Genomic DNA, 16,323 nt, shown 5'->3' with positions numbered 1-16,323 from the left:
CAAGAGCTCAAGAAGGTACCCTGGCACCTCCTGAGGCTATTGTGGGGACCATCTTTTCAGGCCTTAGAGTTGGTTCCAACCTTTGCAGAAGAGGAGTTTCACTAGCGAAACCTCAGTTGCTGAAATACAGAGAGGAACGAGATCCAAAGGCCAAAGATCCCTCTCACTGCTAGGTTTCACAACACTGTGTGTTAAACAGCATCACAGGCAGGTCAATATACATAAGAATCTACCAGGATGCAAAAATTGATCAATATCATCTAACAATCAGCAACCAACCCCAGATGAGACTGTAATCTCCACACCAGTACCAGCTCTGGAAAATTTCAGGGCCTTTCAAGAGCTGCTGGTGCAGATTGCGGACACCTAGGACACTGAGACTTTGGTCATCTGTGAGAAGACTCACAAGCTATTTAAAGTTTTGTCAGCCATTGGTCTCTCCAGGATTGCTCCTCCCCATAAATGTAGACCTCCTAGATCTGGCAAGAACTTTTGTGGCAAACACGAGCCACTATAAGACCCACAAAGCATGCTGAAAAACAGTACCAGGTACCAGGGTGGATTTGATTTAAATCAAATTGATAGTCAGGAAGACTCGATTTAATCATGGATTTCTACATAAAAGTGCATTCTTGTTGGTTGTTATAACCTTAATACATATTCTTCACAACTCAGAGTCAGATGTAGGTTTCATTTTTAGAAGGTACACACCATACATTTTTAAACAGTGGTTTATTCTGAAAACTTTTCAGATTAGTTTTACAGCTATATCAGAAAATGAATGATTGTTTGGTTATTTTATTTACCAAAGGTAATTGAAGCAGATATTTAGGAAGTCTTTGGGAGGTGAACTATCTCCTGTTCAACAGGCTAATCATTAATATTTGGAGGATTTTCTTGCCATGCTGTATTAGGAGAACATCACCAGCCAGACATTTAAATTGTTTTGTTTAACTAAAACAACAACGTTATGTATTCTGGATTTTTTTCAACAGAAAACATATAATATTTTAACAAAACAAGCATATGAATTTTTGCATTTAGTTAAATATTCAGGTGTTTTAAAATCAGGTTTGTTTTTGTTAAAATTGTTTTTAACTAATATAGTTAAATGAAATATTTTTCTTAAAAAAAAAAACAACAAAAATTAAATCAACTATGTTAGCCAGGTCAACATGAGAAACTTAAAATATTGGCTTTTGCAGCTAACTCAGTCGTCTTCAGCTTCATTTTCCTGTTTGTTCATAATCTGGAAAAGAAAAACAAGTCCCAAACGATTTCTCAGTTTGGAATGAATTAGTCCAAAGGAAGAAAATATTCTGTCTACACCAGCAGAAGAAGCTACTGCTGTTAAGTGAGATTATCATTTCAACAGTCTCTGAATCCAAGTGGTTAAGTGACTTCCACCAGTTCACTGGTGTGATGTTCTTTAAAACATCATCAGCAAACATATATTTCTTGAATGGTTCACCCTTAGCTCTGAAGTTTTTTATAATTGGCATTATGGAGAGGAGGGATAATTGCTGGATGTCCGTGTCATAGCCAGCTCCTCTTCTTCAGTAGTTAAGGTTTGACCCTGGTACAGAGTATTGAGAATATTTGCAAGAAAATTACCTGGAGATAGTGCTTGTCCCATTTGGTTTTTTAATGCTTGTAATTTAACTCTGTCATTGTATATTTCTCTTTTTAAGATCTCCCTCAGTTCCTTCCAAATTTCAACAGCATCAGCAATAAAACAGCTATTTCTCTGCATTTTGTTCAAGGCTTCAGGGTACTCAGCATGTGTTCAACATTTCTTTTAAGCCCAATGTTGAGAACTTTGGCTGTGACAGTGCCATCTATTTTTTCATGATTTTGTTTACAAACTGTTGTCAGATTAGGCCAGTTTTTGATATAGTGCACAGAACAGTCCACTACGTCTTGTGGGAGTTAACTTGGTTCCTCCCACTTTTTTCAGAGCCGCTGCTGCAAAGTGGTTGTTACGGAAGTATTTTGCAGTTTCAACAACATTAGTCTTTATTTCTGGAACACTGAAGTCTTTGGCTAGAAGGTGCATCAAATGAGCACTGCAACCGTTTGTTATTAGTTTGGGACTCTCTTTGCTCTTTTCTAAATAATTTCTTCTCATCTTGGATACATTTGCAACATTGTCTGTGACCAAGCTGCGTACTAAATATTTGAATTTTTTTTCACAGTTTATTATAACTTTTACTGCTGCTTCTTGTAAGTATTCTGCTATGTGTACATTTCCTGATGCAATTGTTTCTGTAAGGAAGACACTCCCTTCTTCTGTTGTCACACGAGCACAACACATACAACAGGATCATTGCGAACATTGCTCCACCCATCAAGACTCAGGTTAACAATTTTACCCTCTAGAACTTTTGCACACTGCTCAATTTCTCTTTCATACACTTTGTCCAGCAATTTGCCTGTGACATCTGCTCTGTTGGGTGGACTGTATCCTGGTCTTAATGACTGAACCATGTTAATGAAGTGTGGGTTCTCAGTCATACAGAAAGGAGAGCTTGTTGCGTAATCAAACCATTACCTCTTTTTTGTAATCTGCTGGTTCTTATCACAAACTTTTCTATGGTTGTTTCTGGATGATGGAGTTTTTTTTTTTCTTTTTGCAACAGGTGAGATATACTGTGGCTATGTGACATACATGATGTGACCGAAACACTGTCATTGGCAGATAACTCTGAAACTATGGAAAATGATGGTGATCTTGAAGGTGGATAGTTTTCAGAATCCTGTATGTTGAGGATGGATTCTCCTAAACAAAATAACTCAATGCAGTTATTTAATTATTATTACCATACTGCTTATTTAGTATTACTCATTGCATTCACTGCCACTCAGTACTACTTTAAAGGTGAAATTGTATAAGGAAGATCTGCCTATTTCAGCTATTTATTTTTTACCACAACTGCATCTAAAATGATAGTACCATAGAGTAACAACTATATTTTTTGCTCAAACATGAGAATTCAAGAATAGTCCAGAAGGAAGACAGGCAGTCCTTAAGAAAGAAGTATGAAATAAAAAAGTTTACCAGTCTGAAGATCCTGCATGTTCAGATGTTTCATCATTTTCAGCGCAGCTTCCTTCTGACAAGGAACACTTCTCATGATGTTGTTTCATTCGGGCTACCAGGCCTTGTATTTCTTTGTTGCACTGTTTGCATTTTGCACGCATGCCTCTTACCCACAGGTAGAGGAACTTCATTAAAATATTCTCAAACTGGGTCTCTTTTACGGCCTGCTGCCATTATGGGTTTTCCCTTCTAGTGAGAGAATGGCATGGTAGATCTCAAATCAATGAAGGCTGCACTTAAAAAGACCTCAAGACTTCTGGAATATGCTGCTCAGACAGTTTCACTTTTGTTTCTACTGCCTGTTCCTCCCTTCTCACATTTATCTCCGGACTTCTTCTCCTTGTCCAGATCTATTCTGCCCGCAACAATCTTCTATTCATTGAACTTTTTGAAACTTTGCACTTTTAGAGAGAGGTAAGGGATTGACTCTGTGTACAAAAATGTTCAGAGGGACAATAGGGGTGAGGTCTGTTATTTCTCACCTCTATATTTTATTTATTTATTTATTTATTTTTTCATTCATTCATTCATTTTAAAAACATTTTTGCTGTTAGCAAGCATGTTATCTCTGGAGACACATATCCAGTTGGAGAACTGTAAAACTAAGCATCTCTGATGGTATCTTCTAGACTGAGCACTGAGTCCCATTGGTAGATAGAAAGATTAACCTAAATAATCTATACAGAGGCCCCTGGAGCCCCATAAATTTGGGTCCCTAATCCATGAACTGTTGGAACACATTTACAAAACTTTTCTTAAATATTACATGAATATATTATCTCATACAATAGAATTAGAATTTATAATCCCTATTCCATGATGAGAGATGTATCTGAATTAAAACGATCTTTAGATAGGTTTTTTTAAAAAAACCTGATTTAAATAAAAAAATCTGTTTGTTTTTTTAATTAAAAAAAAAATCATTGATTTTTATCCACCCTGTCAGGTACCCCTCTCAGGATTCAAGCACTTTTTAACACCCATCCCAACTCTGGCTCCCTGCTGGTCTTGTTTGTCCAGGAGACATTGAGATCCACCTAGAACACACCTAACAACAAGGATCCCAAACACTTAGATCTGTTTGGAAGAAATGCATACTCATTGGCCTTGCTACAATTGAGGGTGGCCAAGTGCCAGGCATTTCTGGCCAAATGCAACTTTTTAACATGGGACAAGATTACACCTTTCCTGGCCAATGTCCATCATGAAAGCAGAGAGGAGCTGAAAGACATTATAATAGCAGGCCGACTTGTGGCCATAATGGCTCTACAGCAGTGGTTCCCAAACTTGGTCTGCCACTTGTGCAGGGAAAGCCCCTGCCGAGCCGGGCCGGTTTGTTTACCTGGCGCATCTGCAGGTTCGGCCGATCGCGACTCCCACTGGCCGCAATTCGCTGCTACAGGCCAGTGGGAGCTGCTGGAAGTGGCGCGGGCTGAGGGATGTAGTGGCCGCCACTTCCAGCAGCTCCATTGGCCTGGAGCATCGAATCGCAGCCAGTGGGAGCCACGATTGGCCGAACCTGCGGACGCGGCAGGTAAACAAACCAGCCCGGCCCGGCAGGGGTTTTCCCTGCAGAAGTGGCAGGACAAGTTTGGGAACCACTGCTCTACATGTAATGAATATGTCTGACATCACTGGCAGGTCTATGGCCACTGCAGTGACCATGCAGAGTGTGGCGTGACTCCAAGCCTCGGGTATCCCTCACAGGCACAAGCAATGGATTAGGACTTGCCCTTTTAGTGCTTGGAGCTGTTCAGCGAACTAACGATAGTTCCTTACACTTGCTGAAAGATTCCAAAGCAACTTTACACTTTCTGGGAATCTACATTCCCCCTCCCTATTGAAAGGCATCAACTATCACACCAGCAGAGACTGCATACTATATCTAAACACAGACACCTAGAGTACTTGTACTACAACATGGGGCGTCAGCTCCCCTCGACTTTAGCCCCACACTCTGCCGTAATGACCTGTCAGCATAATTGAGAGGATGGTCAAGAGCTGCATAAAGAAAAGGAGTACTTGTGGCACCTTAGAGACTAACCAATTTATTTGAGCATGCATAAGAACCAGTCCTCAGAGCATGATCTGCCTTGCCCCTCCACTGGACATGGTCTTGTTATAACCTCAGACAGATGGGTGCTGGAGATCATAGTCCATGGCTACCATATCTAATCCTTTTTGTCTGCCCCCTACCAACTCCCCTTCTTTGTCCCTCTTCAGGGACCTTCTTGTGAGAGCCTATTGCAAATTTAAGTGACCTCATGGCTTTGTCTAGGAGCCAAAGTGCAAGTAACTAGGCTGCTGGTGTACTGAGACCACAGCCTATTGTGCTGACCCATACTGAACCTCACTGGGCTTATTGTTTCTGTGTATTGGTCTGCTGTCTCTTAGATTGTGAGCTCTTTGGGGCAGGGATTGTCCGTTTTTTGTTCTGCACTTGTATAGCACCTAGCACTGTAGGGTCCTGATCCATGACAGGGGCTTTTAAATGCTACGATAATAATGAAATAATAATAATACAGAGAGAGATTCTTCTGCTCCTTTTATTTCCTTGTTCTGAAGAAGAAAAAAGGAGTTCTTTGTCCTATTCTATACTTAAGGAGACTCAACAAACATGCATGCAGTCTCAGATTCTATTCCTGGGGGAATTCTGCACCAAAAAATCTGCATATTTTATTTGTCAAAATAATGCGATATAATCACTCCCATTTCATTTAAATAAATTACCAAAATAAACTACCATACAGAAAAAAAAATCATCATAACTGTTCAGCATTTCCTAAACAAATGAAAGTTAAGTTCCAAATACTTGGTAGCCAAGACCCTGCATTCCAGTTATAATCCTGGATTTTCATTTAAATGACATTACTTTTATTTTGATGTTTGGTATTCTGTAAAGTAGACTGTTGCTTTAAATTGCTGAGACTTTCACACATGAAAGTCGTACAGTTTTGCTAATCATTGTCCTGTATTTTTTTAAATGGATAAGTAAAATAGATCCTGAGCTGTAATCTAACTCCATTGTGCCTCTTTGGCATAGGAAAAAAGGGAGAAAGCAGATAGACTTTCCTAGCTGAGGATTCCGTTACTGTCATTTACAATAAGGCTCCTTTACATCACTCTGGCAACGTAAAGGAGCCTTAATCGACTAAGAATGGGAACAATTAACTAACAATGGGAACATTAGCAGCCTGCCTGTTTAGTTGTTACAGGAGTAAGGTTTAGGAGGGTAATGCTTGCCTCTGTCAAGTTCATAACTGGTTTGCAGTTCTCAGCTTCCACCCCTGAGGAAATACCTAAGATTCACAGTGCGGCCTTACCATTACCCATACAGGGTTTTGCTTTTCAGATTCTCTCTGATGCTGACTGTTAACCAAGTTTCTGGCCTTAGTCTCTAAGGTGCCACAAATACTCCTTTTCTTTCTAAGGAAGGAACGAATCCCTGTCTGCCCCTGTCTAAATGACTGGCTGATCAGAGGCAGGTCCCAAGAAGAGACAGCCCTGGATTGCATTTTCTCCCTATTCTTTCCCTTAAAACTCCTGGTGAAGTATGTGAAATAATCTCTTGTACTAGCTCAGACAGTAGAGTTCATAGGCGCGGTGCTTAACTCCAGTTTGGTGAAAGCTTTTATGCCAGAGTACAGGTTCTGGTCCCTTCAGTCAACAGTGTATGATCTGCAGAACAGTGTGTGTGTGTGTTTGGGCCATTTTTGTCCTTGTGCACATACGTGTGATGCAGCTTGCCAGGCTTTGCCTGCAGCCATTACAATGGTGGCTGAGGATGGAGTATATCCCGTCCACGCACCTTATGACCAAACAAATCACAGCCTTCCTCCCCCCGCCCCCCCCCCATATTCTGCAGGAACTCAAGTGATGGCTATATCTTTTGAATGTAAGAAAAGGGATATCCTTCTTGTTCCCCTTCGCAATGGTGATGCTGGAGAGGTGCATCAGGGACAGACTGGGGTGCCCACTGGAGCCATCTGAAAATGCAAGGTTCAGGGTCTCAAGATGATCTAAAACTTCACATGAACAACTTGGAACTGAGAGCTATCAGACTGGCTTATATGGCATTCCTTCTCAGACTCTGAAACACCCACAGTGCAGATTGTGACAGGCAACACGTCGTCGATGCACTAAACAAACAGGGAGGCGCTTGATCATCTCCTCTCTGCCTGGAGGTGTTCAAGTTCCAAGAACAGTCCCATTGGCAAGGAGTGACTCTGATAGCTCTACACCTACCAGGGCTCAGCAATGACCTGGTGGACTTTCTGGGCAGGAATGTGGTAACCAGCCACAACTGTTCACTGTGGAAATATTTTGTTGATGGGAACTCCCACCATAGACCTCTTCACCATGGCAGATAATGCCAAATGCAGGGATTTCTGCTCCATGGGCAGTATAAGCCCCAGCTCCCTTTCTAGCACCTTTCTACTTCAGTGGTCTTGTATGCCTTCCCACTGATCACTCTGATCCCTAAGAGCATATCCAAGATCAAATGGGACAGAGCTACAGTCATCATGATATTGCCCTGCTGGCTGAGACGATTTTGGCTGTTGGATCTCCTGTATTTGTCCAGCCAGTCCCCCACCCCCACCCCCAATATGACTTCCCACCTGCCTTGAAATGCTGTCTCAGAACTAGGGACAAATTTTGCATCTGGACCCAGGGTCGTGCTTGGTGGCCTGAATGTTGGCTTATTGAGCAAGACACACAAAGACTGCTCCCGGCAGGTCCAGAAGATTCTTTTACAGAATGGCAAATATTTTCCATATGAGCAGCTCAAACAATGTGAATCCAACTCAGATCCTATACCAAAGATTCTGGACTATATGCTGCCTTTATCTTCCTTAAAATTCATCTGGAAGTCATATCAGCATGTCTTGCTCTGATACAGTCATACTCAGTCTTTTCATACCCTACAGTGTTGAAATTCCTCAAGGACCTTCTCCCTACCTTCCCTCAGACTAAGGACCCTACTCCCACATTGTAGTGTAGCGAAGCCTGGAGTCGCCATTTGTGCCATCAGTAGAATGTTCATTATACCACCTCACCATCAAGATGGTCTTTCTGATAGCCATCACATCAGCATGGAGAGTCAGTGAACTGCAAGTTCTCATGGCTGGACTGGGATATATATCCTTCCACAGGAACAAAGTGGTGATGAAACCAGACCCTAAATTCATCCCCACAGTGGTCTCAGAATTCACCTAAGCCAGTCTGTCACCTTACCATTCTTCTCAAAGCCGCACTCATCACCAGGAGAAAAGAAGCTTTATATTCTGGATGTTACTGGGGCCCTGCTATATGACATAAACAAGACTTTCAGACTTTCTCCCTGTCTCTTTGTGGCCATATCCAGTACATCAAAAGGCCAAGCTATGTCACCCCTGAGAATCTCAAAGAGAATTATTCAGTGCATTTTTACCTTCTTACTATCTGTTGTATGGCAAAGCTCTCCCTGCAAACACTCCACCTGGGGCATAGGCAGCATCTTCAGCCTGCTTTAGAACTATACTGGTAGCTGAGATCTGTAAGGTAGCCACATGGAGCAACTCAGTGACCTTGGTGAAATGCTGTGCATTTGACATGGCTGCCAGAGCAGATGTTGCATATGGAAGAGCAGTACTTCAATCCATGTTTGACTAATACAACTGAGACTCTTCACTCGCATCCAGGGAGGATTCTTCTTGACTGTCACCTAGAGTGGGACTTATACTAACACCATACTCGAACAAGAAAGTACAGTTATTTACCCTACAATAATTGAGGTTCTTCAAGATGTTGTAGCCCCACGACCCACCTTCCATCCTTATTTTTCGGAGTCCTCAGCTACATAGGCTTTAAAACGTGAGAGAATTGAGGGGAAGGTCATAGCCACTCCACGCTCTATGCCCTCGTATGGGAGGCTTTGCTGGACATTACTTGTAAAATAAAAAAAATGAAAAATTCAGTCTCCCAATGCATGGATCACATTCACACCTAGAGTAGGATCCACACTTACTACAACATTTCAAAGAACCACAGTTACTGTAGGTTTCAGAGTAGCAGCCGTGTTAGTCTGTAACTAACTGAACTTCCTAATGTGTATACATTATAGACAGGGCTGGTTGCACTGTCTATTATTCTGGCAACCTTTTCTTTGAGAAGCTCTAACACCTCCGTACTTTGACGTGGGCACTTAAAATTGGCAGGGGGAGTGGTATTTGTGTCAGGGATGTGTTTTTTGCTATTCCCATGAAAATGTATCCTAATTTGGCCTGCTTAGTAAAGACTTGCTAGAGCTTCACCTTTAAAATCTCCAAAGATCAGTCAGCACTGGATCTTTAATAATGTTCTTTTAACATAGGGTTTTTTTGCAATAGAATATAGAATTTGGGAAATTTCAATTGCTTATCTCTCAACCCTCAAAACTTGTCATATGGCTGGACGCTAATAAATTCATACTTTATGTACATCAGTCAAATGTTATTTGGTAAAAGAAAGTACCTGTATTAAATTCAAGTTTCATTGTTTTGATTATAAAAAGTCTCATTTTGCTGCTGCACTATAAAATTACCCTAAACTTTTCAATAGCATTTCTAATCTGGTTATGTCATTTATTTTCCTTTTTATGATAAAAATCAATCATTTTCACAAAAATCCAGTTGAGACTTTGACAAAAATAATAATATATTTTGGGGACAAATTGTGAGTTTTGGTAAAGGGTGAATTATTCTTATTAATATATTATTGTGTGCATTTTCTTTAGAGGTTGGCTGTAGGAGTTTTGGCAGAAAATGGCTTGACGTTGGAAGAATGGCTGCCTTCAGCATGGATTACAGATACTATTCCTCGTCGGTGTCCGTTTGTGCCACAAATGGGTGATGAGGTATTCTTGTTTTTCTCAAGATTCTTGCTTTCCATTTCCAGTTTTTCAACTTTTTTACATAACTTTTTTAGAAATGTATGTTAATTATTTTCGTCATTATTTTTCTGAACATTTTGGATTGATTAAAACACCCTTTATAGCTTAATTTTAATCAAGCCAAGATTACTTTCTTCCAGAATGAAAGTTTCTCTGTCAGCACGTTCTACCTTTCCACTGCGACCTTCAAAATCTTCTAAATGCTGTGTCACATTTGGGCTATCCCTTTTCTTTTTCCACACTATTGTGATGGGTTTTTTTATTGCACTGTATTTCTCCTGTGCCTTTCCTCATCTCTGTTACTTCAGTGGGGTATATGCCCCGTATACTAAAGTGAGAAGTAAAGCAGGAAGAACGGGAAATACTAGTTAATACACACAACTATGACATAGTTGGCATCACTGAGACTTGGTGGGATTATACACACGACTGGAATATTGGTATAGAAACGTACAGCTTGTTCAGGTAGGGGAAAAGGGAGGAGACGTTGCCTTATATATCAAAAATGTATAAACTTGGACTGAGGTTAGCTGGAAATAGGAGACAGACTTGTTGAAAGTCTCTGGGTAAGGATAAAAGAGGTAAAAAAGCAAGGGTGATATCATGGTAGGGGTCTACTACACCTAACCAGGAAGAAGAGGTGGATGAGGTTTTTTAAATAACTAACAAAACCATCCAAAGCACAGGATTTGGTGGTGATGGGGAACTTCAACTACCCAGATATCTGTTGGGAAAATAACACAGCAGGGCACAGATTATCCAACAAATTCTTGGAATATATTGGAGACAATTTTTTATTTTAGAAGATGGAGAAAGCTTCTAGGGGAGAGGCTGTGCTAGATTTAATTTTGACAAATAGGGAGGAATTGGTTAAGAATTTGAAAGTGGATCATGAAGTGATAGAGTTCATGATTCTAAGGAATGGTAAGAGGGTAAACAGCACAATAAAGATAATGGATTTCAAAAAGGCAGAGTTTAGCAAACTCAAGAGCTCAGGAGAGTTGGCAGTCTTTCAAAGAGACGTAATTAAGGACACAAGAGCAAACTATCATTGCATAGAAAGATAGGAAGTATGGCAAGAGACCGCCCTGGCTTAACCAGGAAATCTTCAGTGATCTCAAATTCACAAAAGTCCTCCGAAAAATGGAAACTCGGTCAAATTAGAAAAGATGAATGTACACAAATTACACAAGTATATAGAGACAAAATTAGAAAGGCCAAGGCACAAAACGAGATCAAACTAGCTGGAGATGTAAAGGATAACAAGAAAACATTCTATGAATACATTAGAAGTAAGAGGAGGACTAAGGACAGAGTATGCCCATTACTCAATGAGGGGGGAAAAACAATAACAGAAAATGTGGAAATGGCAGAAGTGCTAAATGACTTCTTTGTTTCAGTTTTCACCAAACAGGATAGTAGCGATTGGATGTCTAACATAGTGAATGATAGTGAAAATGAGGTAGAATCAGAGGCTAAAATAGGGAAAGAACAAGTAAAAAATTACTTTGACAAGTTAGATGTCTTGGTCACCAGGTCCTGATGAAATAAATTCTAGATTACTCAAGGAGCTGACTGAGGAGATATCTGAGCCATTAGCAATTATCTTCGAAAAGTCGTGGAAGATGGGATAGATTCCAGAGCATTGGAAAAGGGCATATAGTGCCAATCTATAAAAAGGGAAATAAGGACAACCTGGGGAATTACAGACCAGTCAGCTTGGCATCAGTACCCAGAAAGATAATGGAGCAAATAAGTAAGCAATCAATTTGCATAAACATCTAGAAGATAATAAGGTGATGACATATCCATGCTGACTGATACTTAAGAGAAAATCGTTCTCAGACCAGCCTAATAGCGATCTTTGACAGGGTAACAAGCCTTGTGGATAGGGGGGAAGTGGTAGATGTCCTATATCTTGACTTTAGTAAGGCTTTTGATACGGTCTTGCATGACCTTCTCATAAAAAGCTAGGGAGATGCAAGCTAGATGGAGCTACTATAAGGTGGGTGCATAACTGGTGGGAAAACCATTCCCAGGGAGTAGTTACTAGTAGTTCACAGTCAAGTGGGGTCCCACAGGCATCAGTTTGGGTCCAGTTTTGTTGAATATCTTCATCAAATGATTTAGATAATGGCATAGAGAGTACACTTATATGGTTTGCGGATGATACCAAGCTGGGAGGAGTTGCAAGTGCTTTAGAGAATAGATTTTAAATTGAAAATGATCTGGACAAACTGGAGAAATGGTCTGAAGTCAATAAGATAAAATTCAATAAGGACAAATGCAATGTATTCCTCTTATGAAGAACAATCAGTTGCACACATACATAATGGGAAATGACTGCCTGGGAAGGAGTAGTGGAGTAAGGTAGAGGGGGTCATAATGGATCACAAGCTAAATATGAGTGAACAGTGTAATACTGTTGCAAAAAAGCAAATGTCATTCTGGCATGGAGTGTTGTAAGCAAGCCATGAGAAGTAATTCTTCCACTGTACTCCGTGCTGATTAGGCCTGAACTGGAGTAGTGTCCAATTCTGGGTGCCACATTTCAGGAAAGATGTGGACAAATTGGAGAAAGTTCAGAGAAGAGCAACTAACATGATTAAAGGTCTAGAAAACATGACCTGTGAGGGAAGATTGAATAAATTGGGTTGTTTAGTCTGGAGAAGAGAAGACCAAGAGGGGACATGATAACAGTTTTCAAGTACACAAAATGTTGTTACAAGGAGGAGGGAGAAAAATTGTTTACCTTAACCTCTGAGGATAGGACAAAAAGCAATGGGCTTAAATTGCAGCAAGGGCGGTTTAGGTTGGACATTGGGAAAAACTTCCTGACTGTCAGAGTGGTTAAGCACTGGAATAAATTGCCCAGGAAGATTATGGAATCTCCATCATTGGAGATTTGTAGACAAAAACCTGTCAGGAATGGTCTAGATAATACTTAGTCCTACCATGAGTTCAGGAGACTGAACTAGATGACCTCTCGAGGTTCCTTCCAGTCCTACAATTCTGTGATTCAGTAGTTCAATTCCAGAAATGACAGATACATAAAACAATTTGTTTTTTAATTTATAAAATGTGCTTAGTACAATATATTGGGTGCATGAACAATACTTAAGATAATGTATGGCTTGAAAATCCAAGTCAAAAACAAGATTTTATGTACCCCGTCTTCCACAATCAATGACACACAAATTCACCCCTCAGGAAAAAGCCACAGGAAATAGTTGGGCCATACACTATAATCTGTACAGGCCTGAATCTTCAAAGAGCTGAGCATTTTTGGAGAGGTGTTGAGCACCCAGAGTGCTGAACTGAGTTCCCACATAGATTATCAACTTCAGCTTTCATTGAGAGCCTCTGTGGAGGTGCTCTGCTCCTCACAGAATCAAATCCAAGATGAACAAGTCTGGTCACTGGTGCCGTCTAGGTATTGTAGGGTTGTCAGTGATATGCCTGTACCATACTCTGAAGAGTCTTTAGCACCTTCTAGTATTGACATGTTTCACAAAAATCTCACATTTGGCCAGACAAAGCAGATGTTGCACTGTATACAGGGAATACTTAGGCATGCTCTCATCAGTCTGTTGTTCAGAAGAACCTTGACATTAATGAAGTTGACAATGCCACCTAGTCTGTACCTGGAAACATACGAATTGAGAAGTACAAGTAATACATCTAGTCCAGAAGCATATCGCTGACAGTGATTGTTCCCATATGTGTCCGAGAGGGTGCAAGAAATTCCACAGCTGGATAATTATTTTATTATAAGCACGGCTGGTAACATCACCTATTAAGGTTGCTCAGCACTTCCCTAAGGCTCCATTTTCTGTTGCTTATGACTTTGACATACGTTAATTATTTGGGCTGAAATTTTCCATACTGGGTGTCTGCCTTAGGCTGTGTTTTGGAAAATTTCAGCCAAAACAATTTAGGATGTGTCTACACTGCAGTGCAAGCTTGGGCTCATATCCACCTTTCATCTACACATAATTATGTCTGACTCAGGCCAGCAAGCCCTCCATGCGCAGGCCCCAGGACCCCATCAGTATGGGGAGAGATTTGAGCCTGAGTCCGACAGGCTCAAATTTTGCAGCATGGATGCAGCTCTGGCCATGCCTCCCATACTGGGGCCTGAGAGTTCACCAATGCTGTCCCACAATCCCATGGGCCTTTCTATCCCAAGGCCAGATGACTCCCAAGAAATGGAAATGGTCCCTCTGGTTCAAGTACAGCTGCTCAGAATTTAGCCCTTCCTTTTTATTCTGACTACTGAGCTGTAAGCAGTGTGAACCTTCTCTTATGTTTATAATGGCCACCAACAAAAAGAAATCCTTTGCCAAGTGCACTGCTAGCTGGTCATGAGAGCACAATCAGATTTTAGTTAAACTCTCGTGTGAGGCAAGCAAATAATTTGACTTCAGCAAGAGTTCCAGTAATGACCATGCATACAAAGCATGCCAGCTTTGTGGATGTACCAGACCAGTGCAGAGAGTGGATTAAGCATCCCAAGAACAACTACTGGAAAACTAAGGATGAGAACCACACCTCTGGAAACTCACCATCATCCTGTCCATTTTATGAGGAGTTTGACCATGTGCTGGGAATGGCACCAAATACTGAGCCATCAGCACTTCATGACAGTCTGGTTAGAAGAGATGGTGACCTTCTGACCCTGGAATCCAGTTTGATACTGGAGGGGAGCAAGCACCCGATGAGGCTGCTGAAGTGACTCTCGTGCTCAGACCAGTCTCCCAGGATGCTTTGCTACTGGAGCAGCTGCAGCACATCTTAGGTCTCTACTCAGAGGACCTTTCTGATGGCTTTTTGGAGGAGCAGCCCCTTGCAGAACTAGCAACAGACACACACGAAGCAGAAGTAGCCCCTCAACCTGGTGAGTTTCTGGTTCCATGTTTGTTGTTGTTATACGGATCGGAGGAATTTCTGCTTTATGATCCAGTGCAAAATTTATTACAAGCTGAGGGCAGCAGCGTGTATCTGCCAGTGGCAAACAGAATGCCAGCACCTTAGCAGCACCACCACGTGGAATTCAAAATGGAAACCAGGAAGCACAAACATCAATGAAACAAGCATTTAAAATTTAATTTTTACTAGAAACTTGCACATTCTTACCTTTACCTCTCCAGCACATCTTTGTAAGAACCATATATTGCCTTCCCTTTTAGTATGCCATGCAATACAAATTAGTCCCCCCACAGTGTAATGAGCTGCATGTAAATGGTAAACTATCTGGTGGGGAAGTTAAATGTAGTCCATGGGCAATGGACTCCACATCCAAAGTACAGCTGGGGGAATGTATATACACCAGAAATGTGTCGGGGGTGGGGGAAATGGTTGTGTAGTTTTTTGAGAGTCTGTGTTGTTGTATGTTTGCAAGTGGGCACTGGGTAGTTGAGGTCAGAGCAGCACGCATCGGACGCTGCAGGGAAGCAGTAATCCATGTGGATGCTAACACAGCATCCTGTTGATTTTCCCCCCATGAATTTTGGCTCAATCCCAGTGCTGTTAGCTGTAAACTTTTCCCATAGTAGGGAATTCAAGAGAGGTAGTCAAATTTCAGGAAAATGAGTACTTTCCAGTTCCAGCTCTATAGATCACCAGCCCACTCCATAGATGTGCATTCAGTCACCATAACTTTGAAAACCTCTGTGGCATACACAGCTGGCTTGCTGCTGGCAGCTTGGAATAAAATGTCCCTTTGACATTTTGGAACCTTTAGATTTGTGATGTCCTCCAGAAGGTGGAATCCCTGAAAGGATAGAGAGGGCTTAGTTAGTAAGCTGTCACTTCCCTGCCCACAAACCAAGCAGGTCTGCAATTTTTAAACAGAAAAATTTTAAATTTTAACTTACCATTGTTTCTGCATCGTTTCACTGTGATTCAGTTGTGTTAACACAGCTTTTGGGAACTGAAACGTTCCTCTCAGAACGTTCAGTTTTGAAAAGTATCATTTCTGGGCCTTGAGATTCCACAAGCCACTTTTGCCTGCAGAGGCCTGTTTTAAAGTACTGACACAATAATGCACTGTTCTATTCTACTCTTAGGCCTTTCTGCCTCTTCTGGTCCCTTCACCTTGACAGTGTGAGTATAGTCAAGCAGACCCCTGGGATGCAGAACTGTCACAGTCCAGTCCCAGCAGAAGTGTTTCTGTGATGAACTTATGGTGAACGTTCTGGACAGGGACAACAAGCAGGTGCAATACCAGAAGGAGAAGGATTCACGGCAAGTGGAAAGGCACAGATAGGCTACAGAGTAAGAGGACAGAATTGCAGTGTAGTGCAGTTTCTAG

General features: G+C 41.3%; 1 protein-coding gene across 5 annotated transcripts in view; it reads left to right on the top strand.

Moving 5' to 3' along the window:
* The window catches only part of LOC102939288 (pleckstrin homology domain interacting protein), a 309,900-nt gene that overhangs the window by 221,646 nt on the left and 71,931 nt on the right, over positions 1-16,323 (top strand). For all 5 annotated transcript variants that reach the window (XM_037894360.2, XM_037894359.2, XM_037894361.2 and 2 more), the window contains one exon: positions 9,855-9,974. In XM_037894360.2, the coding sequence (XP_037750288.1) occupies positions 9,855-9,974 (120 nt within the window). The remainder of the gene's footprint in view (positions 1-9,854; positions 9,975-16,323) is intronic.

The sequence above is a fragment of the Chelonia mydas genome, chromosome 3 (assembly GCF_015237465.2).
Source record: "Chelonia mydas isolate rCheMyd1 chromosome 3, rCheMyd1.pri.v2, whole genome shotgun sequence".
Taxonomy (NCBI): Eukaryota; Metazoa; Chordata; order Testudines; family Cheloniidae; genus Chelonia; species Chelonia mydas.
Note: the sequence above shows the minus strand (reverse complement) of the source record. Positions and strands in the feature narration are given on the sequence as shown.